Here is a 22,608-nt window from a genome sequence, read left to right on the forward strand (position 1 = left end):
ATTGAAAGGAGAAGAGAACGATTAGAAAGCCATGATATTTACCAAACCCCGCGTTTCCCCGCTCAGTCAGCCGTCAGCTCGTCACACTTCGATACGAGGAGCTACTTTGTCTAGACACAAGGAACTCATACCATTCAAACAACGCTGCTCCTCAACTTACGTCCCGCGTTATCAAAATTGAGACTCCAAAGCTGCCAAATGACAACAATATCAAGCATTTTAAATGATTGCTTGAAAGAGGTGGGGGAATTCGCCTCCTCGAGGGTCCAGCGTTATGAAAACGATGTCTCCCAACCTCGCTGGCTGGATGAACTTGGCCGACTACGTATTTGGGCAGGGAATACCGGCGCCCTTCAGCGTGACCAGTCATCGTTGGATTATCGTCTTCGCGATGCTTCGCATCTGAGAAACGAGATATTAAACATCTTGCAGCGAGTGCTGCGGGTAGTTCGAAGCCTATCTGACTTTCTCGACGAGCCTGAAGAAAATACGTCAGAGGATGAGGCTTTCCTGGATCTTGCTGGCGAAGTATCGGATGAAGACTTGATGACTGATGCCCAAATGTTGCATCAGTCCCTACACAATGCTATCAGTCTATTGAATCAGCTATCCTTGGAGACTCGCAAGCCGGCCGAGCACGATCTTCTTTTGGGTGTGAACGCTGAGGATATTACGCCCTTTGGATCATGGGCGCAGCAGCACGTTTCTCGGATTTTCCCCGATCTCGATGAGTCTACAGTTCAACGGCTCAGTGCTGCCATGGCCAAGCAAAAAGCAGTCCTGCAATATAGATCACAGAAGCCAAGGCCCAGTGGTCAAATTGTCGATTCAGAGTCTACTCTACCTCGAAGAGCGCCGACAGAGAGCTCTCAGGCTGGTGGTGGCTTGAATCAGTTGCAGTTCTCTGAGACTTCTACATCCGAGCTCCCCCAAGCGCCATACTTTATAAATGCATTCACAGGCTATGAGCCGGCGTCCATTCCAAGCCCTCCAGAAAGCTCAACAGACAGCAGTCCATTTGAATGTCCATACTGCGGCTCTCTTATGACAATCAAATGTCCAATGGACTGGGCCAATCATATTTTTGAAGACTTGATGCCTTATACTTGTTTATCATCCGATTGCATTACTCCATTCAAGCTATACGAGAGCCGTTCGCAATGGTATCGTCATATGTGCGAAGCACATTCCATACTCAGCAAGAATGATATTTTCAGATGCCCTTTATGTCATTTATGTCTTGATTTTTTTGAGCCACCAGTTACTTTTGAGCAGCACGTTGGAGAGCATTTGGAACAGCTGGCTTTATTCGTCCTTCGTACAGTTTCAGAACATTCCTCGCCAGATGCAGCCTCTCACCCCCTCTTTCTAGAGATTTCAAATAATCCTACCCTTCCTGTTGATGAAATGGGGACACAGGAGTCCTCGAATGACAGGCTTGCCGTCGAAACCACGAATGTGGGATTAGCAGCTAAACGATCACTTGAAGCTGCCCGGCAATCCGATGGACCATTCGATTGCTCTTTTGAGGTTCCCATGGCTCATTCAGAGGAGATGAATCATCCTCAACTACCGGGGCTCTCGGCTGACAGCGATATCTGTCTTTCCCTATCTTCAGCTGAAAATGAAATGAGTAAGGAACTGCAAGACGAAGCCAATACATTCTCACCAGTGAAGTCACTGAGCCAAATGGAATTGGACTCGCCGGTAGACTTTGACCGAGAATCGGATTGCACTCCGGTACCTTCATCTACACAGAAGTTCGATCGTCAAGCAGCTTTCGATCGCTTTTTTCCAGAATTGTTTCCACAAATGTCTACCGAAAGTGATACACGTCCGCGTGAAACGCCGCAGACTAGCCAGGCAAGCCCTATCTGTGAAGAGGGACAAAACTCTAATCATGATTCGAGTGAAGATCAGTCTCCGATTTCAGATGATCTCGAAGATGATTGGAAGTTGTATAAGAAGGAAAAATATCCCGTCAGCTCCGATGATGAAGCACAAAAGCGCACAACGGCATCACACCATCCAGGTCTCCATCCAGGTCTCAATACAGGTCTCCCTGGAAGAAAGATATCCACCCCAGAAAAGAATAAACCGACAAAATTACTGGCAAGCGTCCTTCCAACATACCATGATTACACGTCAGATGATCTTAACGAGGAGAGCGATGAATATATTCAAACGAAGTTTGACCTTGTGGGCGAGACCAAGGTCGATTTCTTGGGATACCTGCGTCACAACCGTGAATACAAATGTCAGACTTTCCGCTTACCGTATCGAGGCAAAAAGCTGTTTATGCTCTCGGAGGAGTGTGCAGAGGCATTGAACTATCATAGTCGCAGAAGATTATTCATGGAATATCGGTCTCTACACGAGATGGCCGCCTCATCAGTCGAAAAAGAAACTATGATGGAAAAACATATCCTTCCAGTTGAGGATCAGCATATGATGGTCACGTTTGTGTCTGCCCGGTCCATTTTCCTGCAGTTTGGGTACCGTATCATTGTCAACGGCCGTCAGTTTCGGGATGACTATTGGGAAAGCAGAGCGAGGGAAGATGGCTACACCGAGGCCAATATAAGTAATGAGCAACAACCTGGCGACGCTGAACCTAAGACAGGGGTGGCTGTGTCAAAGGAAGAAGTCAGACCAAAGAGACGAGTTCCACCATGGGAACTAGTAGGTATAACCTGAATAAAGTCCTTCGTCCTGCGATAGGCATTTCTCGGAAGTTTGATAAGAAGCATCGTCCACGAGCAAGTGGGATGGAACCGATGATCCCTGTTATTACCATCCTCCTATGTCTTGTCCTTCTCCTATAATGGCTCTTATTCCCATATCTGGTCCCTATCCCAGGTCTCGTCTTTTCTATGTCTGATTATTCTCCTCTCCATTACCCCGAGTACCTTAGCTGGTCAAAAGCCCATTCATGTAGGGGGATGCGCAGGGATCAGTCAGAGGACGAGCCAGCTCAAAGACCACCTTTGTATCGTGGTAGATAGGAACGGCTTCGATGGGAAGATGGGAACGACATCAGAAAAGCCGTGATTTGGATCCAGATAATCCAGAGCGCCGCTCATATGGCAATCAAGCACTGCTCTTCGGTCTTCCAACCAGAGAGCAGAAGAAATTTCAATAGTGTATTGAGTCAAGGCCAAGCTCTGGTAAATTCCTCGGTTTCCCTCGGGGCACTTTGAAAGAAGGGAAACTCCCTGAAGAGGATCTTCTAGCCCAATAGGAAGCCATCACACCCCTGTGAACAGTGGCTTGATAAGCGACATATCCAAGGAAATATCTGGTACTTTAGCTGCAACATCAATTCCGTTGAATCGGGTGGTATGCACTATAGATCGGCCTAGACTAATGGGTACTTATACACCCATAAATCACTCAATGAATTATGTCCATAAATGATTATTGAATTGTAATTTGGCGGGTATAAAGCCGGAAAGATAAAAGCCCTCAATTCAGACTGAAACTAAGTAGGTTGTCGCTTTTTAGTGCAGAGACACAAAATACACAGCGCACGGAATCGTGAACGTCGTCGGAAGCAAGCACAATAAGGGGAAAGGGCAAAATGGGAGGAGAAAGGATCTTGTGCATGAGACATTAGAGACAGAGACGAAAGCAATCAAAGTTCATCAACGCCAGATTACCCACGCCCAGTGTTCTGTATGTGTTGCAGCAAAAAAAGGGTCTCAAGGACAAGCTCAAGGCAGGGGGGAATATGGCAATGTCCATGCAGTATTCGGTTCGTTCGTAAGAGGCAAAATCCACACAAGAAAAAAAGAAAAAAAAAGAGGAATAATCTAACCGGAAGTGCGATAAATCGAACTCATATGTGCGCAGGAACAGATCTCCCAACTTCGATGGTAGGTGTGCAGAGGTGAGGTGTAATTAAGTTTGAGAGACAATGTCCAATCTGCCTCAAACTCCTTACTGGCCGTTGGCTTTCTTCCAGCGCAGTAATTCTGCCAGGCTGGCAAGGCTGCAGCCAGTCTGCAAGAACTCGTGGGCGAGAAGCTCGTCGGCCGTAGCACGGCTACGGACGTCCACGCAGAGACAGACACTCAAGAAAGCCTTGAGCTCCTTGCTCAGTTTCTCGGGCTTCTTCAAGCGTGGGGTACCATTGGTGGCAATGAGGTACAACGCCTTTAGGGGCTCCTCGTTCAGGTAAGGGGGCTCGGATTCAATCATCTCAATAGCCATGATACCCAGAGACCAGCAGTCAACCTTGGGACCGTACTCCTTCTGCTTAACGACCTCGGGTGCCATCCAGTAAGGGGTACCCACCATGGTGGCACGCTTGCTCTTGGACTCGGTGAGCTTGGCACAGAAGCCAAAGTCAGTGATTTTGACATGGCCGACACGGTCGAGGAGAACGTTGTCACTCTTAATATCACGGTGAATGATGTTCTGGCTATGCAGGTGGGCCAGCCCCTTGCAAGTCTGCAATGTTGATTAGTTATATGTGCATTTAAAAAAGACGAAGGGAAACATACCTCGGCGCAAATGGTCGCAATCTGGTTTTCTTGAATGACTGGGTTGTTGTCGATCACATCGGTCAAAGCACCACCCTCCATGAACTCCATGACAACCCAGAGCTCGTTGCTTGACTCTTGCAAGAATGAATCTAGGAAGTTCACAATGTTGGCATGCTGGCTGTCCTTCATGACAATAATCTCGTTAACAATCAACTCCTTGCGGGGCTGACTGCGCAGATCCATCTGCTTAATAGCCACTTGGCACCGCGGGCCGTACTGTCGGTACAGCTCGTGAGCCACAGCTGATGTAGAATGTTCTTTGACCCGTGCCACGTACACGGAGCCAGAGGCACCCTGGCCGATCTTGCGCTGCTTGCTGTAGGACTCGTTCGGGTTGTCCTTGGAAACCACGGCGCGAAGTCGGTCCATAACCTCATTCTCGGACATAGCCGACATACGGACCTCCTTCTGTCGGGTGTCGGGCTTCTTGGTCAAGGCAGCCTCTGCCTGCCGAACGCTATCGGGAACGGCCTTGGGGGTTGGCTGCTTGTTGGCTATGTTCAGCGGTTTCACCTGCTGCACAGGAGCCGGCAACCGGGTCGGGGGAGGTCCCTGAGCCTGTTGGGGCCGGCTTGACGAAGCCTGAGCCCGAGGGTCATTTGCAGCATAGCGCGAGGGCGATCCCTGGTCCTGAGAGCCACCCGGGGTGCGGGAAGAAGCTTGTCCACCATAAGGACTTTGCGATGGCGGAGCGGGGGCCGGTCGTTGTGCGGTAAGCTGACGGGAATCGGAGGCTGGAGCGCGAGCTCCAGAGCCAGGCGCTTGTGGGGCAGGGCGACTTGGCTGGTAGCGGGTGTCTGAACCACCACCGTACCCACCAAGCTCCTGTTTGGCCAGTGGAGTACGTGTCTTGGGAAGAGATGCATTATATTCTTGTTGTTCTTCCTTGCGACGGGCTTCCTCTACTCGGCGACGCTCCTGGTCCGCTGCTTCCTTCATCTGCTGCAATTGTTGTTGCTGGTCCGCATTTCGATCCGATGTTGGCGAAGATACGGAACGCATGGACTGTCCATTGTCCAGGCGCTGCATGGGGCCTGGTGGAGCGGGTCGGGGAGGGGCAATGCCGCTGCCCACCGAAGTGCTCGTAGGCATCTTGTTCGGGCTACCTGAAGAGCCATTCATTCCACCGTAATATTGTGGGTTCTGCTCTCGCATTTTGATATCAGAGTAAAACTCCAAGACCTCAATCACGGCCTGAGGATTCTTCTTGTAGTCCTCCTTAGTAATGGCAGAGGCTGTCAGCAGCTTCTCCCACTCTGGAGGCAAGCCGACAAAAGCACCCGACTGCGGGTCAAAGCCAACGTGGACGCGGTGACTGAAATTAGTGGGATTACTGACACCACCCATACCGGGGCAACGCTCATAGATCTTGTCAATCCACTCGTAGATCTCATCATCAGATTTCACCTCACAAGTGATGGTCTTAGTGGGCACGTCGCGAGTGATCAAAGCAGTCTTGGAGTTTGCATCCTTGGGATTGGCCAGTCGTGTGATCTCAAAGGCCATCTTGGAATCCTCCGAACGAGAAACAGCGGTGACGGTCGATAGAGGGAATGAGAGAACAACTTTTCCGGACTCGGTCTTCAGAAATTCGATTTTGTATTCGCGCAGGATCAACTGGCGCTGATTCCATGTTGCCAGAAACTTGTCTTCCTTGCATCGCACCAGGCCTTCTTTCACAATGGTGACGCCGCTTCCGCCGGTTTGGCTCCGGGCCAAGGACGGAGTGCTGGTGTTAGGGAACAGCGATAGATTGCCGCCGGGGCCTGGTGTACTCGGCGAATTCAAGGACATCTGGCTGAACGAGGTGGCCACTGGATTGTTGGTAGGAAGCGTCAACTTAGGACGATCAGTTGGGGGGCGGGGAGCCGGCCCCGGATTCATGAACTGATCCGGCGAGTACGCGGTACCACTAATTATTCGAATGTGAGTTGGGGATCGTTGGCATTGATTCTTGTTCTCCCTGAGTCTACTCACTTTCCATAAGAACCCATGATTGTTCAGTCCCGAGTTTGGAGTCACGTCGGGATCAGCGTTCGCGGGGCTAGGAGAAGCGAATGCGCGACCAGACCTCCTGAGGCCCCAAGCTAGTGGCTTGAGCAGAAACAGGTTAGCACAACACCATCCCTGTTGTCGCACGAACAAATTCTAGGGGCGTTCGAAGGGTTTGAAGGAGGAGCGGAAGAAGCTTATTGGCTTCCCACGTTCCAGGGGGTCGGGATACAACCCCAATCGGGGATTGTTCGCTTACCTGTGGTGAGTAAAAAGGAGCGGTCCTCGCACTGCGAGGATGGCTCGGAGACAATGAACCGACAAAGTCTTGTTGGGGGAGAACAGAAAAAAAAAAGTGGGATGATAATGGTGGGGGTGGAAAGAAGAAGGGAAACGGATGAAAGGGGGAGCGAAGTGGTTTGGGGCGGGAATGGGGGCAGATCTCCCCTGAGATGGGATTTTGGTTACTGGATAGGGGAAGAATTTAATAAACCAACTATGGAGTGTATGGAGCTAATCTACAGAAAACAAAGCTCTACCAATCACAAAGATTGAACTGCGTCAATGGTCCTGGATGGGATCCACGGTTGTGAATCTGGGCCCGCGGCTACTTGGTACCATAAATGGGCAGATCAGTGTACGGCGAAAGTCTGTCAAAGATGTGGAAAAGTTACAAAATTGATATAAAGGGGTAATCGAATATCCCCCAGGGTATAGTACAATTAAATATAAAAAAGAACAGAGTGCCTTGGGGAACTCATTCGCCAAATGGATGGTTGAACTTAAGGAGCCCATTTAAGCCACCAACCCACCCTTCGTGCGCTTCGTCGCCCATACTTCTCCGCATGACACTGGGCACGCCGCCTTGCCATTCATTCATACCATGTCGCATCTCCTCATTCCACACTCGGACCTCCATGCCGGTTGCCATTCCTTGGCCAAGATTGACCCCGTCTAGACTGACCTCCAACTCCCTACCACGGTTCTTATCGCTGAGCCGCATGGTGATCGGCGTGGTCAGCGGCAATACGAGAGGCCTGAAACTGAGGCTACGCGCACAGATGGGCGTCAGCAGAATTGAGGGCACTAGTGGATGCACAATACTGCCACCGCTGCTCAGGCTGTATGCTGTACTACCCGTGGGGGTTGAAATGATGATGCCGTCCACCACGGCCTCGGTCAGAAAGCGACCTCCGACAGAGATATCCACCACGGCGAGATGCGGCTCCTTGCCACGGTGGATAAGCAGCTCATTCATGACATAGACTCCCTCCCCTTGATCGCTTTTGCCGCGAATGGGGGTTGTCTCTCGGCCATCGCCTGTAAATAGCCCAACCTTAAGACGATTGCGCATCAAGATGGGGGCACCACGAGTACTACCCATGGACTTGCCTCGGACAGAGGACCAGCCTGTCGGCCCCGTTAATTCCTGTGTGGACTCATTGGTATTTTCTGCAGGGTAAATTCTATCTTCCAGAACTGGAGTGCGATCACCGGCCCCGGCTCCGGACATGTAAACTTCTCGAAAGGCCCGTTTAAATTCGGAGAATTTCCATTCGCTGAGGAAGCCTAGTGTGCCCATGCTGAACGACAGGACCGGGGGAACATTGGAGCAGGTAGCAAAGAGCGAGGATGCATGGAGGATTGTGCCATCTCCACCTAGGGTCACCGTAAGGTCCACCTTATTATGAAATGCGGTTGGGTTATCGTCCAGGGATGCAGAGTAGACTGGAAACGGTAGCGACGAATGAACTTCAGCCGCGGTCTTGGATTCGAGGATCACAGCGGTGGACGGGTACGTGGAGGTGATATGACTGGAACAAAGCGTGTTAGGGAAACGAGCTATATGACTGGCCTTGGGTATAGGTTGGCATACTTGGCAAATTCAATGAGAGACTCTGTCACTGTTGGAGCGCAATCCTTGCGCACCAGCAAGACGTTTCGTGGCGGCGCTGGCCATTGGAGAGAAAGAAGTTCGCCTTGGGATTCTGAAAGAGAGTTAACCTTTCATTACCCCTTCAACATATCGGACTCAGCCACACCTTGGTATTTGGGGATCAGCCGCTGCGATAAAACGCTAATATCGCGGATCTCGTGATGCGGCGCAGACGAAGAGAAACAGCGACGCAGGAACAGGCCGGGGATTTTGCGACGGGCGCACTGCATGGTTGGATAACCGTGGCCTCGGTCATGCAGGAAACTGTGTAATGAGTATCATATCCGGACAGCGGTCCAGCTCAAAGAAAGTTTGTCGGAGTTGTGACACCAAGTTGAAAGAAAAGCGGAGAGCAACAGTAAATAAGATCAGGCCCCACCGCTCTCGGGCTTCTGACGTTATGCGTGTACACGAGACCACCCCACAGAGCTGGACACCTTGACATGCTCTACATTTCCCTAAATTAACATATTCGTTCTCTTCCTACATAACTCCCTTTCTTTCCTTTGAGGCTTGTCTCCTACCTTCTCTGTATATAACAGTGGAAGCAGACACAGCCCGAGCCCGTGCCCTGATTGTCGATCTCTCCGATCCCGCCAGCTCCCGCTGACCACTAAAGCAAATACCTCCCCTCCCCACCGGCGAACTGTCGTACAACATCTTCCCTGGAGGGCCTCAAGCTTCCGATCGTCTCCCAGCTTGAGATTATTTTTTCTGCTAGCCCATTCAGGGCCTCATATTGCGTCATGAGTTCAACCGAGGCTCGCCAGCGCAAACCTCCCACCAAAGAAGCGACCGAGCTTCTAAAACACTCCACCAAGCCGCCCACAGAGCCTGGTTTGAAACATGGAATTGGAATGCAAATACTTCGATCCATGGCTCTGGCCACATGGTTTAACAGCTGTATTATCCTCATCTTCATAACCCAACTTGCTGGTTGCCCGCTGTACCTGATCAACAAAAGCTGGTACTACTCGTATATGGCGTACACAAAGCAAAACTTTGGGCTGGTGATCACTGCACTCACGGAATGGGGCAGCCCAACGCTGTTCCGGGTGAGTGGAGATGCCAGTATCCGAGGTCAAGTTCATCTGTCAGAAGATGGTATGCTGCAGACCGATTTCCCAGAGCGCCTGGTGATGATTGCCAATCACCAGATCTACACCGATTGGATATACCTGTGGTGGTTTGCCTACACCAATTCAATGCATGGCCGGATCTTCATTATTCTCAAGGACTCCCTCAAGTGGATCCCTATTATGGGTCAGGGGATGATGTTCTATGGATTCATCTTCCTGGCACGGAAGTGGCTTTCAGACAAGGCCCGGATCGAGTACCGCCTGCAAAAATTGAAGACAAAGTATATGGGAGCCAAATCCAATGGGTCCCAGTATGACCCCATGTGGCTGCTGATCTTCCCCGAAGGAACCAATTTGTCCATCAATACCAAGCGACGAAGCGATGCCTTTGGAGAGAAACAGGGATTGTCTCCACTTAATCATCAAATTCTGCCTCGGTCAACGGGCCTATTCTTTTGTCTCCAACAGCTCCGAGGGACAGTAGAATGGGTTTATGACAGCACTATCGCCTATGAGGGCCCACCGTATGTTTCCTCTTTCAAGCTTTATGTGGATAATACTAAATTCTCTTTAGAAATGGAGTCTACCCCGACAAGTTCTTTACTCTCCGGTCTACATACATGCAAGGACGCCCGCCGACCTCGGTCAACATGCATTGGCGACGGTTTGCTGTTGCAGATATTCCTTTGGATGATCAGCCAAAATTTGAAGAATGGTTGCAAGCCCGGTGGACCGAAAAAGATCAGCTGCTGGATCAATATTGGGAGACGGGTCGATTCCCGTCTGAATTGGCCGGCTCGATCGACGCCAAAAACGCCACACCTGAACAGAAAATAGCTGTCGATGCTGGGTATGTCGAGTCATATGTTCGACTGCATCATTGGATTGAGCTTGGACAAATCTTTGCCGTATTGATTGGTTTGGTGTTTTTGTGCAAGTTTGTGGGCAGTTGGTTGCAATGATGGGGAATACGACTTTTTGCTTGACCATAGGTTTGGGGACAAGACATGACATGACTATCAATACCTAGATAATATATATCCATACATATATATATATAAATAAATTATTCATTCTTACAATCAATTCCTATCAACGGTAATGATGGAGACTCCAAATGTGGCGGTGCGGAGGTGAGTGGCGTGGCGGTGTGATTCAGCCACGCCAAGCATCCAATTCTCAATTGGAAGCACCGCGGTCTGCGAGCCTCTCCGAGATTCACTGGCGCGTTTCATGCAAACGTTTCTCCCAGTGAATTGGCCCACATCCTCAATATATCAGATGGGCAATCTTGCTTGATCATGAGCTGAAGACTTTGCTCGATTTCTTTCATTCTTTCATCCCAGTCGCAACTTCATCGGCATCTCTTGCTCGTCAGCGCGCAGTCGCAACCATGGCGTCCCTCGAAAACGGCCACACCAATGGTTCTACGGAGACAATGCCTCCTCCAAGCTCTTCGAATACCCTTCGCTTTGCTGACATTCCTGATGCCATCGATATCCCCGCCTCCAGCTTCGACAGCGAAGTCGAAGTTAGCCTCCTTGATCTTCCCGAAGACCCTACCGAGCTATGCACGCTGCTGGAAAACGAACGAGCAGCAAAGAACTTCTGGGTAATCATTGCGCTTGCCTACGCGAAGCGAAAGCAGCTCGACCATGCCCTCGACATTCTCAACAAGGGCCTGGCCTCTGTGGCTCATGGAGCAACCAAAGAAAAGCTTGGGCTCCTGGGCTGGGTCTGCTGGCTTTTGATGCTCAAGAGCCGACAGGCACCTCGTGTGGCGCCGGAGGGAGAGCTCTACTCGCAGGCAAAAACTAAGGACCACTACCTGCAGTTGGCAACATCGACCCTGAACGAGGCATCGCGTTTGAACCCGGCATACCCACCTTTGTTCCTCGCTCGCGGTGTTTTGTGTCTTCTCCGTGCATCACTATACCCGCCTCGTGCTGTCCGCCCTGGCGCAATTGATACCTCCGAGAGGGTGGAAGCTCTGCGTCAAGCACTCAAATGCTTCGACGAGTCATCCAAGGCCTTTGGTGGCCGCAATATCATGGCCATTTTGGGACGTGCCCGGGCACACTACATGCTAGGAAGATACGCTGAAGCCCTGGATGGGTACCAGAAAGTCCTCATGAAGGTGCCAAACCTCACAGACCCAGATCCTCGCATTGGTTTGGGATGCTGCTTATGGCAGCTAGGGTTCAAGGATCAAGCCAAGGTGGCATGGGAAAGATCATTGGCTCTGGTATGTTTACCTCTGGACTCTGCCTGAATTTCACAACTAATTTGCTTCGAATATAGAACCCCGAATCCAAGGTTGCGAATATCCTGCTTGCAGTGTACCACCTATACGACAGCTCTCGCCGATCCACCACCGACCCTATGTTCGGTTCCCTGTACAAGATCGCCATGACTCAGTACACCCAAAAAGCATTCAAGCTTGACAAAGAATACCCTATGACCTGCGCTTTGTTCGGCAGCTACTTCCTTCTGCGAAAACAATACCCGACGGTGGAGACTCTTGCTCGCAAGGCTATCGAGCAGACTGATGTCATGCCAATTGCCAGCGACGGCTGGTATCTCCTCGGACGCAAAGCTCACTATGAGAACGATAACACACGAGCCACTGAATATTATAACCGTTCTGATCAGGCTCGCGGTGGTGGTGATAAGGGCTACCTTCCGGCCAAGTTCGGCGCAGTGCAGATGCAAGTCACAAACAAGGACTTTGATGGCGCTAAGTTCCGCTTGGAGAAGATTCTTCAGCAGTCTAAGAATGTTGAGGCCATGACACTTTTGGCAGCGATCCATGCGGAAGAGGTGTTTGCTGCTCAAAAGTCTGGCAGCAAAGAAGACAAATCAACTGAGATCAAACGTGCAATCACCCTCTTGGAGTCTGTGCGATCGATGTGGAAGGATGAGAAGCTAAACTTGACCCCCGACGAATCGGTTCTGGTCTACCTTTCTCGACTGTATGAGGGCACCTCCCCCGAAAAGAGCATGCAGTGTCTTGTTCAGTTGGAGCAACTCCAGATTGCCAGTATTCCTGAGAGTGCTCGTCCGGAAGGAATTGAAGATGACGAAGATATGAAGAATGCTCTCCGCGACATGCTTCCCCCACAGCTGCTCAACAACATGGGTGCATTCTTGTATCAAAACGAGAAAATTGCATTGGCCCGTGGCATGTTCCAGTCGGCGCTCAACGCCTGTGTGCAATCACAGGAGAGAGAAGACAAGGCTGACAATGATGCACTTGTTACTACTATCAGCTACAATTTGGGTCGTACTTACGAGGCGGCCGACATGTGGGATGAAGCCAAGAAGGTCTACGAGGGTCTTTTGGAGCGACACAGCGATTACACAGAAGCCAGCGCTCGACTTACATACATCAGCTTGCGCCAGAGCCCCACTGACGAAGGGCCCAAGAAGATGGCTAAGCTGTACGAGGTTGAGTCTTCGAACCTGGAGGTCCGCGCGCTCTTCGGCTGGTATCTCAGCAAATCCAAGAAGCGGGTTGCCAACCTTGCCGAGGATCACGAGCAGCGCCATTACAAGCACACTCTGCAGTACCACGACAAGCACGACCGGTACGCTTTGACTGGTATGGGTAATGTGCATCTTCTCTCGGCTCGTGACATGCGTCGTGATTCTGAGCAGGAGAAGGAGAAACGCCGGAAGGTGTATCAGCGTGCCGTGGAGTTCTTCGACAAGGCTCTGCAGCTGGATCCTAAGAACGCCTATGCTGCTCAAGGTATCGCCATTGCTCTCGTCGATGACAAAAAGGATCACAGCACTGCTGTGCAGATCCTGTCCAAAATTCGAGAAACCTTGAAGGACCCCAGCGTTTATCTCAATTTGGGACATGTCTACGCCGAGCTCCGACAGTACTCACGGTCGATTGAGAACTACGAAATTGCTCTGTCCAAGGACCGCTCCCGCGACGTGCAGATTCTGGCCTGTCTTGGTCGAGTCTGGTGGTTGAAGGGCAAGCAGGAGATGAACCTCATGGCTATGAAGACTGCCCTTGACTACGCGCAACGAGCACAGGGTGTCTCCCCCGATCAACTTCACTTGCAGTTCAATGTGGCCTTTGTGCAAAACCAAATTGCCTCATTGGCTTACAGTCTCCAGGCTACCCAGAAGACCCTGCAGGATGTGCAGGAGGCCGCTGAGGGTCTTAAGGAGGCCATCGAGACCTTCGAGCGCATCTCCAAGGAGAAGAACCCGCCTTATCCCAGTGCTGCTCTGGAGCAACGTGCCAACATGGGTCGCACGATTAGCAAGCAGCTCGACCGTGCCATGCAGAGCCAGAAGGAGTACGAAGAGAAGAACGCCGCGAAACTTCAGCAAGCTCGTGAGGCCCGTGAAGCCGCAGCTAAGGAGCGCGAGGAGGCACTCCGCAAGGCCCAGGAGATTGAGGCTGAGCGGAAGCGCAAGATTGCTGAAGAGCGTCAGGGCATGGTTGAACAGGCTGAGCGACAGGCTCTCCAGCGTGCAGAAGCAGAACGCGCTCGCGAAGAGGCCGAGCTTACTGATGATTCGGTGACCGGCGAGAAGGTCAAGCGCAAGAAGAAGCCCACCACGAAGCGCAAGAAGAAGGGTGGTGACGACTTCATCGCTGCCGAGGATGAGAATGATCAGGAGCACAGTGGCGCTGAGCCCGAGAGCGAGGGCGAAAACGCCGCCCCTAAGAAGCGCCGTCGGTTGGAACGCCGCTCTGGTGCGAAGGCCCAAAGCAGCAAGGCCCAAAGCAAGTTCAAGAGCAATGAGAGGGTGGAAGACTCGGACGACGATGAACAAGAAGACGCTCCGGCTACTCCTGGTGAAGAACAGGGAGATCAAGATCTCTTCGGCGATGATGACGAGCCAATGCAGGATGAAGAGACCGCCGCACCCCGTCGCCGCGACCGAGTCTCTCGCCGCATCGCTGATGACGATGACGACGACGAGGAGGAGCAAGAAGAACCGGCGCCACAGCAGACCGTCGACGCGGACGACGATAACGAGGAACTGTTTGGTGATGTGGATTTGCCCAAGCCGACCGAAGATGAAGAGATGGAGGACTGAGCTGCGCCTGTCTTTTACTTTTCTAGCATTTTCTTTCTTCCTATTCGCAGAAGTGTTTCCGGCGTCTGGGATGGGAGCAGAGACGATGTCACTTACGCTGCCCGACACAGTTTGCGAAACAAGATGTTCTTGTAAATTAGCCTTTTAGTTGTTCTTATCCTCAATACCTTGTTATATTCTTCTATGCAGTATATTTCTACTTCTACCTTCCAAGGTCGTACATCTTCCATTCACAAGTCCAGTCCACCAGACTCGAACCACTTCCACTCACGCGTATGAATCGGTAATACAGAGAGGCATTTAATATATTCTACGAATACGAATTCGATCCCAGGATCTCCACAACTTACGCAATCCCCAAGAGTCGCGGGCTCTTGTAATTTCCCCACCAACCATCCACCACTTCCCAAACGCACAAGGAATCACGTCCGATCTATCCCCGATCTACAAACAATCAGAGCCCCACACACGAGAGTTAAGCAATCATAATCAACCCACGGATCCCAGTCATATTAAAAAAAAAAAAACGAACCGTACGGGACCGAGCGCCATATGACATGGTGAGATGGTACAAGGAAAGAAATTAGCACCGAGATCCATCCGGCCGGCCCAAGCTGACGGGTCTAATTTCCGATCCCTGTGTTTTCTCGTTTAGTCGCGTGCTTTTTAACTTTAGGCGTGCCATCAAGTCCCTGGCGATTGAAAATTCCGTCGATACAGTACATGGGATACTGGACGCGCACTCGTCCGTATTCTTCCTGTACGCGGTATCGTGCTCTGTACACAGGGATTGGATCCCGATTCCGAGGTATAGGCTGCAGGATGCATGCAGGCGCAGGGGCAGTCCCGATCGTGCATGTACATGTTTCGGTATTGTTGGGTTTGTAATACATTACTGTCCAAGTTTCTGCGTGTCTTGCTTGCGGGCTTTTTCTCGTCCTTGCTTACTGCAGATGGTCTCGGGAACTATGCATATGAGATCCATCTCGGATTGAAATGCTTATTGGCTGCATAGGCTGCTAGGAGCTTATACCAATGTCGTGTATCTGTGGTTTGTTGGTTTTTTATTTTTATTTTTCTTATTTTCTTATTTTCTTATTTTCTCAAGGCATCTTGTACTCTCGTTTAGAATCAGTTTGCTGAGATATCTTGTATGTTGTTTATTGAACGTCTCACGATTGTAATACCTGTCCTCCATAATACAGATATGCCTGTGGTAGGCAAAAATACCCAAGTCGATAGGGGTGGCCAAGACATGCAGGGTAGTCAGGTAAGGTCAAAAGAAAGAATGTGACAGAGAACTCGGAACGCTCTAGATCTGTTGTAGCGAACATGTTCTTACCTGCGAGCAGCCGCTATAACCCTACTGAACGGACACTAGACACATCACGTTCTAGTCACAATAGCCGATAAATACCGCAACCTCAGTACTCTGGGGAAGTAAAGTGTCTCCGATCGCTCGATGACTACGTGGTCACTATAGACCAGCAGTGAGGGGGGAACAGTGGTGAAAATCTCCAAGCCCCTCTTCTCAGTGGGACTTTGAGGGGGAAAAAGTCCCATGGAAGCTTGAGTGCAACGCTGTAGACTCGGATTGCAGCGGAGCATTTCTCGGTGGCGGTAACTTTATTCGCCTTAAGGTTGTGGAAACTTGGATACACAGTTGAGTGGCGTAGATATTCTACGGGTTGATATATCATATGTACCCAGCAGTACCTGATTGAATGTAAAGTAAACGACATGGATTTAGATCTCTTTTATATACCTATCTATTCAAAGGCGTGTGATTCCTCTAATTGCTTGAAACGCTGTACTCGGTTCGGCAACCCGAAATGATATCACCATCCGCCCCATTTCTGTGGTTGTCGCCCAATTAGTTAGGGATCGACAACGACCAAATGTCACCATCTGATAACTCATTTCTACGGAGTCGGGCATGATGTATGATTGAGTTTGAACTTTGTAACCCATTGAATCCACTCTCCATTCATTCGGGCCAGGACAGCTCTCCACAAGAGCTCCAGCACCACGGTTCTCCAAGATTGGGTTACCACGGCGATACTCAGTGAGAGTTCCTGGCTGAGGCTCTAGATGTCTGCTACTAGTTGAACTGAGCCTCTCCTCAAAGGCTTGAGCCTAGCTTTGCCTACCTATGGTAGGGCATTCAAGGTTTTCCGATGTCATTGGCCTCGTCCGGACCGCAGTTGTGTGCTGGTTGGAAGGGGAGTGGTCTGCTGGGTTTAACGGTATACTCGACCCGGTGGGGTGGAGCACGTCAACTGTATTCGTTCCGTGACGGAGGGTTCCATCAGGTTCCGAACTAAAGGACTGCTTCTTGAAGCTGCTCGTCCCTTGTCCATCCTTTTTACTCCTCCTTGGTATTGCAGCTTTGAGATATTCTTAACATCTTCAGCTTCCACCACGGTAAGTGCGGTACAGTGTAGGGACAAGCGAGATATATGCATTGAGCAAGTCTAACTCATCACAGCCCCACGACATCCACCATGCAATACCGACTTGTAGCTCTCTTCGCCGTGACTGTCACCGCAGTCCCTATCATCCTGACAGGCGGCAGTAACGCTGTTCTTCCCCGCTCGGAGGATCTTATCGACCAGGTCGATGTTTTAGCCAATGTCTTGAGCAATGGAGACAGCGCCGATGTTAAGAAAGCTAAGCGTGGTGGTATCTCGCTTGGTGGTGTTGGTGCCGTTGAGGCGGCAAGTCCTATCATTGATGCTGGAAGTGCGAAGCGTGGCGAGGATAACCTGGTTGATCCCGTCAGTGTGGGCACTTCTGACATTAATGTCGGTCGTTAAGGGGTAATCGCCTACTGAACGAACTATTTATACTCAAGAATAGCCGATGGTATGTATACGCCCTCCCGTTGTCTTCATTTACTAAAGTTTTTCATGCAGATCATTCTAAAAGAGATTTCTGCTTAAAAATGGGCCTGGGATCTACTGTACCCATCCGTAATCAAGAATTGTTCTATTCTTCAAATTGACAATGGACTCGGCAATGTGAAGTCTTCCCCTTTTACTGTATTCGGCTGTACCCAGTCTCGGCACCCCTTAGAGCCCTGGTCCCCCTTATGGACCCGATCGCCCAAAAATATAGTACTAACCAGCTGGCCGGGACCACTATGGACTGAATAGATTGGATTTTCCAACTAGTCGCCGATGGCGCCAGTCGCCTGGATTTGACAGGGACTACTCTCCTTTAGTGCGATTTGGGGCCCACGTCCAGATCGCGTGGGCCTTGAATATCAGCCCATGTGCTCCCTCATATCCTATGTACTGTCGCTATGCAGATTGATAGCTGACGACTCAGTTAAAGATAGCATCCTGCATGCATCAGCAGTTACTGTGGTAGCGTACCTGCAGGAGGGCGAAAAACAAGACTACGGCTCGCCTCGGCAGACCGTTACTCCCGATGGGGCGAAACTGGGTCTGGCTGAGTGGGATGACGAAAGATGAAGAGAAATGGATAAAAATGGCCCCTGGAGCTATCGCAATCTATGTCTTAGTACTAGCTATGCATGTCTACGTAGAGATGACAATAGGGGCCAGGGCAACCGATGCAAATCTTAGCCCCCTTGAGGGTAAAGGGGGGAGGAACGAGCCGCAGGATTTCGGTAACTAAATATACCGAGCGTTTGGATCGCGAGATCCCGTCCACGTTGCCATTGGCGTGCACCCATATGGCCCTCTAAGCGCACGATTGCAAAGTAACGCGGGGGCCGCATAGCGTTGCAATTGCATGTGAGATGCACTTCGGGCTCTCTTGCCTGGCCCCGGGGAGTATGGCTCTTTGACTTTCGGGAACCTTATGCTTATTGCTTTTGGCCCCAAAGTATCAATATCCATCTACGAGAGCATCAAGCGATATCCTAAAATAAAACTCATTGCGAGGACAATTGTGCATCGGGGCCACCTAATACAATGCGTGTCTTGGTAACCCGGCTCCAAAAGGACCAGCTCCGTAGCTCCACTTGAAACGAACCGATCGTCTACAGGAGTTCCATGGGTGGTTCTAGACAAGGGATCGTCAGGAGAGTTCACCGTGGATAAATCGGACGGGCACGCGGCCAAAGCATAGTTGCCCCAGTAGTGAGGGTTTGACTTTCGTCCCGTCTACTCTGAGACGCCGGCGTCCTTTGTTTTTTTGCTGGTTATTTTTTTCTCTCTCTTTTTTTTTTGACTTTCGCCTTTTCTCTTGTTTCGCAAACTGGCTCCACGAGTCCCCCACTTGTGATGTCGGGTCTTTTCCGTAGGGCTTGTGGGAATGGGCCCTGGGGCTTGGGGCTCGAGTTATCTTAGGAACTAGACCCCACCGGAGATTGTGTGTATCACGATGTAATGATACACGGGAGATACCTTCGACCATGGAACAACGAGGGGGATCCTCCTCGGAGCCTGGAACACAGTCACTTGTCACTGGACATGGACCGCCGGGGAGTCCCGGGCACAACCAAAGATGAAAACAAACAAAAAGTCAACAAGCGTGTTGACGGGAAGTCTCCTGTATAGATAAACACGGCCGCCTCCGATCGCTTTTATCTCTGTAATTAATCTCCACTTGGATCTGTGACCATCGCAAGCCCTACACGGGGCCCAGCCCAAACGCACTTTGCGAGAATAAAACCGTTAGACCCGAGGCTTGCGCTAGTGACGCGGGGAAACAGGAAAATAGACTCGGGCTGGGGGTTCTACGAATCATGGAACAAATGTGAGGAGCTAGAAGCCCCAAAGAAATAGCCAATTTCCTCAATAATCCATGCACCTGTCCATTCCTCAAATGTGAGGGAGCCCTGCATCCCATGGAACCTCGGACTGAGTAGAACCTAGGCTGGAACAAACATTCCGTATTCAAAACACGGATACGTATCATGTGCCGATACTTACTCGACATGGATAAGCGGCCCCCCACAGTTACCAACACGTTCAGTCCCCCTGAGCTGCATGGCACTACAATCCTTTGGGATTCGTTCCGTATCAGTCGCAATAGGGGAGATGAAAAAACCGGAGGCATATCGAAATTGGAAAGCATAGGGATCTGAAAAGAGATCGGGAAGAGAGCTGGTCGCAGATGCTCAATTATGAGATCAATCTATCGATCTAGATTTTCGATCAAAAGAAACCCAAGGTCTGCATAAAGAAAAAAAAACGTTGGAACGTCATCGAATCATGGCGCGACACCCCTGAAGTCGGGAGCTCCACCAGTATTTACCAACATGTATTATACATATGTAACTCCGCCCCCGACCCAATCTCCTGGGAAAAAACCGTCTCACCTTTCTCTTTAACACTCGCGCGCTTCAGGTCCTACCATGAAACAAAGCCCAATTGTTGGTGCTTTGCCTGTTCGCACATAAATTAGAGGGGGTTCGTCCCAATTATTCCATTGATCCAATGTATTCCCAAATGCCCTATTCGCGGGCCTGGGACGACGATGGGAGCAGTGATCCTCCGTCGACCCGCTCCTCAAATGATCCCCCGGAGCACGCTGTCCACACTCGCTCCAGGTCTACCGCCCATCCCAATGCCCATAGTCCCAAACGCCGGTCGGTCTTTAGTGGTCGCTCCAGAAGCAACACCACGACCTCGACCTCGTCCCATCGATCGCCGGGTTCGTCCATGACTTCCTCCATGGACGGCTCCCTGTCGTCGCAGGATGAACGCACCACCTCGGCATTGGGGATGCGGACGGAGAGGCCTGATCGGAGTTCTCGATCGTTCCTCGCTCGAGGAAGTCGGATACTCCGTCGCCAAGGCAGCAAGATCAACATCGTCGCCACGCTGGACGAGGAAGACGAGAATGATCGTGAGAAGCCCCGTGAGAAAGGTGATATGTTTGGTCGACGATCTCGCCAGGTTGAACAACGTAAGTCTTTGGGATAGATAGCATAAGGTCGACAAGCCCCTCGTGGTTCAATTGGCTAACGCGCACGTGCAGAAGATCGACTAAAGAGCCTCATCTCGGATCCATTTGACTTTCATCACCTTACCCATACGAGCCCAGCACAGTTCCAGTCTTTGGATCAAACCCGAGAGAACGATCTATGCACCGAGTTCTCCGTGATTCGGGCATCTCAACGGCCCGAGACCGGTCTCAAGGGCATCCGAGCTACCGACATCCACTTCCGTAACTTTTCGACTGATGACCTCGCCGCATATGGTACAGCTACCACCGTTGATGAACCCCGGCAAAGTCCCCCCGGATCGCCGCCACCAGGCCCCGTTAGCCCGGGCCATGTTCGACGGGAGTCTCGTGCTTATGAGAACTTCTCGCGGCCGGTCCCCAGATTTCCTCGATCGTGTCCCACCACTCCACCTCCTCCTGCTACCCCGGAGATTCCTGCTGAAGTTGCAGAGCCGGCTCCACGTGCAATTGATGAGATCCTGGGTTTGTCCACGGCCACGACCTATCCCGAAAACATTCACACCGCACCCTCCATCAAATACCGTCGGGACTCGGCTGACGATCTTTCCGCTCGTACATCCTCCATGAGTAGCCATTATGACCTCGAAGATGTGCCGGAGGAGGAAGAGGCCACCCGCATGTGGGAAAGCCCGGAGGCTAGCATTGGCTATGCCCATTCTCGTTCGACCTCGCAATTGAGTCAGCCACCGGCTGAATCGTATCACCCATCTACTATCAAGGCACCCAAGGCGCCGCTTTCCATCTTCGTGGCGGAGGAGCTTTCAAGAAAGTTCTCCGAGGCCCTGGGCTCGCCGACTCTGCCACAGAACCTCCCCGACAGTCTACCCGCAACTCCCCCCAAGGATCAGGTGGAGACCACCCCGCCATCAACGTCGGGTGTGAATCAGTTCTCGCATGAGGACGAATTGTATGACTCGTGGGATGCAGATATCGACTACTGCTATGAGCACGCAGCCGAATCCACCTGCAACTTCGATTGGACGCGCACTTCTCTGGAAGAGACTCAGCGCCCCCAGGTTACTGTGCCGTCCCCTAACGAGAACTGGTCTGGGGCTCCGAAAGTTCGGCATCTCCAGCCCAGCCCCTTGAGCACCTCCGCTCTTCCCACCCCGGATCTGGATTCCAGCCCAGCCCGATCGACACCGTTGCACTTGGCTGGCACTCCCTCGACAGCTGAGTACGAGCGTGATTTCATTGTTCGGAGCTCAGGCGAGTACTTCCAACCTGTCAGCACCTTCTCCTCTGGCCTGGGCAAGCAGATTCCCCAAGAGACTTTGTACGAGGAATACCTCAGCAACGATGCAGAGTCGGATCGCCATTTCCCTTTCCCCCAGGGAATGATCTCGGAGAACCCCGTCTCCCCACGGAGCAGCTTCTCTCCCATTAGCAAATGCAACTCCCAAGAGAGCTTGATGCTCTCTCGCGCGGCTTCCATTGTCCGCAAACACCGTTCATCTGTCTCCACGACTAGCGTGCCAGAGCTGATCCACAGCCTGTCTAGCAGTCGCGAGCTGATGCCCACTGACCGTCTGAGCGCCAGCGAGGCCCTGGCTGCCGGGTCTAGCATCAGCCGCCCTTCTTCTTCTACTATCCATCGCCAGACCAAGAGTCTGGCCGAAGCTCACCTGCTGCTCCAGGCGGGCAGCAGCCCTTGCATTGGCGCAGAATTCCCTGTGCCCACTACCATTCACGACCGTGCCAAGTCCACCTCCGAGATGGATACCCGGCCGGGCAAGGCTTGCGAGCCTCCTCTCCCCGCGCTTCCTGCTAAACACCCGAATCGAAAGAAGAGCCGCAAGCCTTCTTACTCTCTTTTCCCAACTGCCGCTCAATAAGCACTGTCTTTTTTATTTTTCCTTGATTGTTTTTGGGGGAGCAAATCTGTCTGCATATCTGGTTTCTGCTTTCTGTTTCTCGCTCTACCCCTTGATAGAATTCCCCACGAGTCATGACCTGTTTCAATTTTTGTATGGTGGGAGGGCTGTGTTAGCCGTGTTCAATCTGTTCGGTCGTTTGGTCTGAATGCATTTCTCAGCGATATTGG

General features: G+C 51.3%; 6 protein-coding genes across 6 annotated transcripts; 4 read left to right on the plus strand and 2 right to left on the minus strand.

Moving 5' to 3' along the window:
* Positions 1-198: 198 nt before the first annotated feature.
* Positions 199-2,697, plus strand: N7484_005544 (chromatin structure-remodeling complex subunit RSC7; the record flags this gene model as incomplete). Its single annotated transcript, XM_057115963.1, has 1 exon — positions 199-2,697. The coding sequence occupies one exon, from the start codon at positions 199-201 to the stop codon at positions 2,695-2,697; it is 2,499 nt and encodes an 832-aa protein (XP_056971846.1).
* A 1,242-nt stretch (positions 2,698-3,939) lies between these two features.
* Positions 3,940-6,624, minus strand: N7484_005545 (serine/threonine protein kinase CLA4; the record flags this gene model as incomplete). The annotated part of the gene is made up of 3 exons (XM_057115964.1): positions 6,525-6,624; positions 4,506-6,459; positions 3,940-4,452 (listed from the first exon to the last, which is right to left on the minus strand). Exons 1-3 carry the CDS (start codon positions 6,539-6,541, stop codon positions 3,940-3,942), a joined length of 2,484 nt encoding a protein of 827 aa, XP_056971847.1. The 5' UTR covers positions 6,542-6,624.
* A 672-nt stretch (positions 6,625-7,296) lies between these two features.
* Positions 7,297-8,705, minus strand: N7484_005546 (NADH kinase POS5; the record flags this gene model as incomplete). Its single annotated transcript, XM_057115965.1, has 3 exons — positions 7,297-8,353; positions 8,416-8,527; positions 8,582-8,705. 3 exons carry the CDS (start codon positions 8,703-8,705, stop codon positions 7,297-7,299), a joined length of 1,293 nt encoding a protein of 430 aa, XP_056971848.1.
* Positions 8,706-9,221: 516 nt separating this feature from the next.
* On the plus strand, positions 9,222-14,621 carry N7484_005547 (uncharacterized protein; the record flags this gene model as incomplete). The annotated part of the gene is made up of 4 exons (XM_057115966.1): positions 9,222-10,078; positions 10,129-10,404; positions 10,836-11,799; positions 11,856-14,621. The coding sequence occupies 4 exons, from the start codon at positions 9,222-9,224 to the stop codon at positions 14,619-14,621; spliced, it is 4,863 nt and encodes a 1,620-aa protein (XP_056971849.1).
* Positions 14,622-17,125: 2,504 nt separating this feature from the next.
* N7484_005548 (uncharacterized protein) lies at positions 17,126-17,437 on the plus strand (the record flags this gene model as incomplete). The annotated part of the gene is made up of 1 exon (XM_057115967.1): positions 17,126-17,437. One exon carries the CDS (start codon positions 17,126-17,128, stop codon positions 17,435-17,437), a length of 312 nt encoding a protein of 103 aa, XP_056971850.1.
* Positions 17,438-20,044: 2,607 nt separating this feature from the next.
* On the plus strand, positions 20,045-22,399 carry N7484_005549 (uncharacterized protein; the record flags this gene model as incomplete). Its single annotated transcript, XM_057115968.1, has 2 exons — positions 20,045-20,504; positions 20,577-22,399. The coding sequence occupies 2 exons, from the start codon at positions 20,045-20,047 to the stop codon at positions 22,397-22,399; spliced, it is 2,283 nt and encodes a 760-aa protein (XP_056971851.1).
* Between the last annotated feature and the right edge of the window lie 209 nt (positions 22,400-22,608).

This window comes from Penicillium longicatenatum (assembly GCF_028827895.1).
Source record: "Penicillium longicatenatum strain IBT 33135 chromosome Unknown contig_3_segment0_segment0, whole genome shotgun sequence".
NCBI lineage: Eukaryota > Fungi > Ascomycota > Eurotiomycetes > Eurotiales > Aspergillaceae > Penicillium > Penicillium longicatenatum.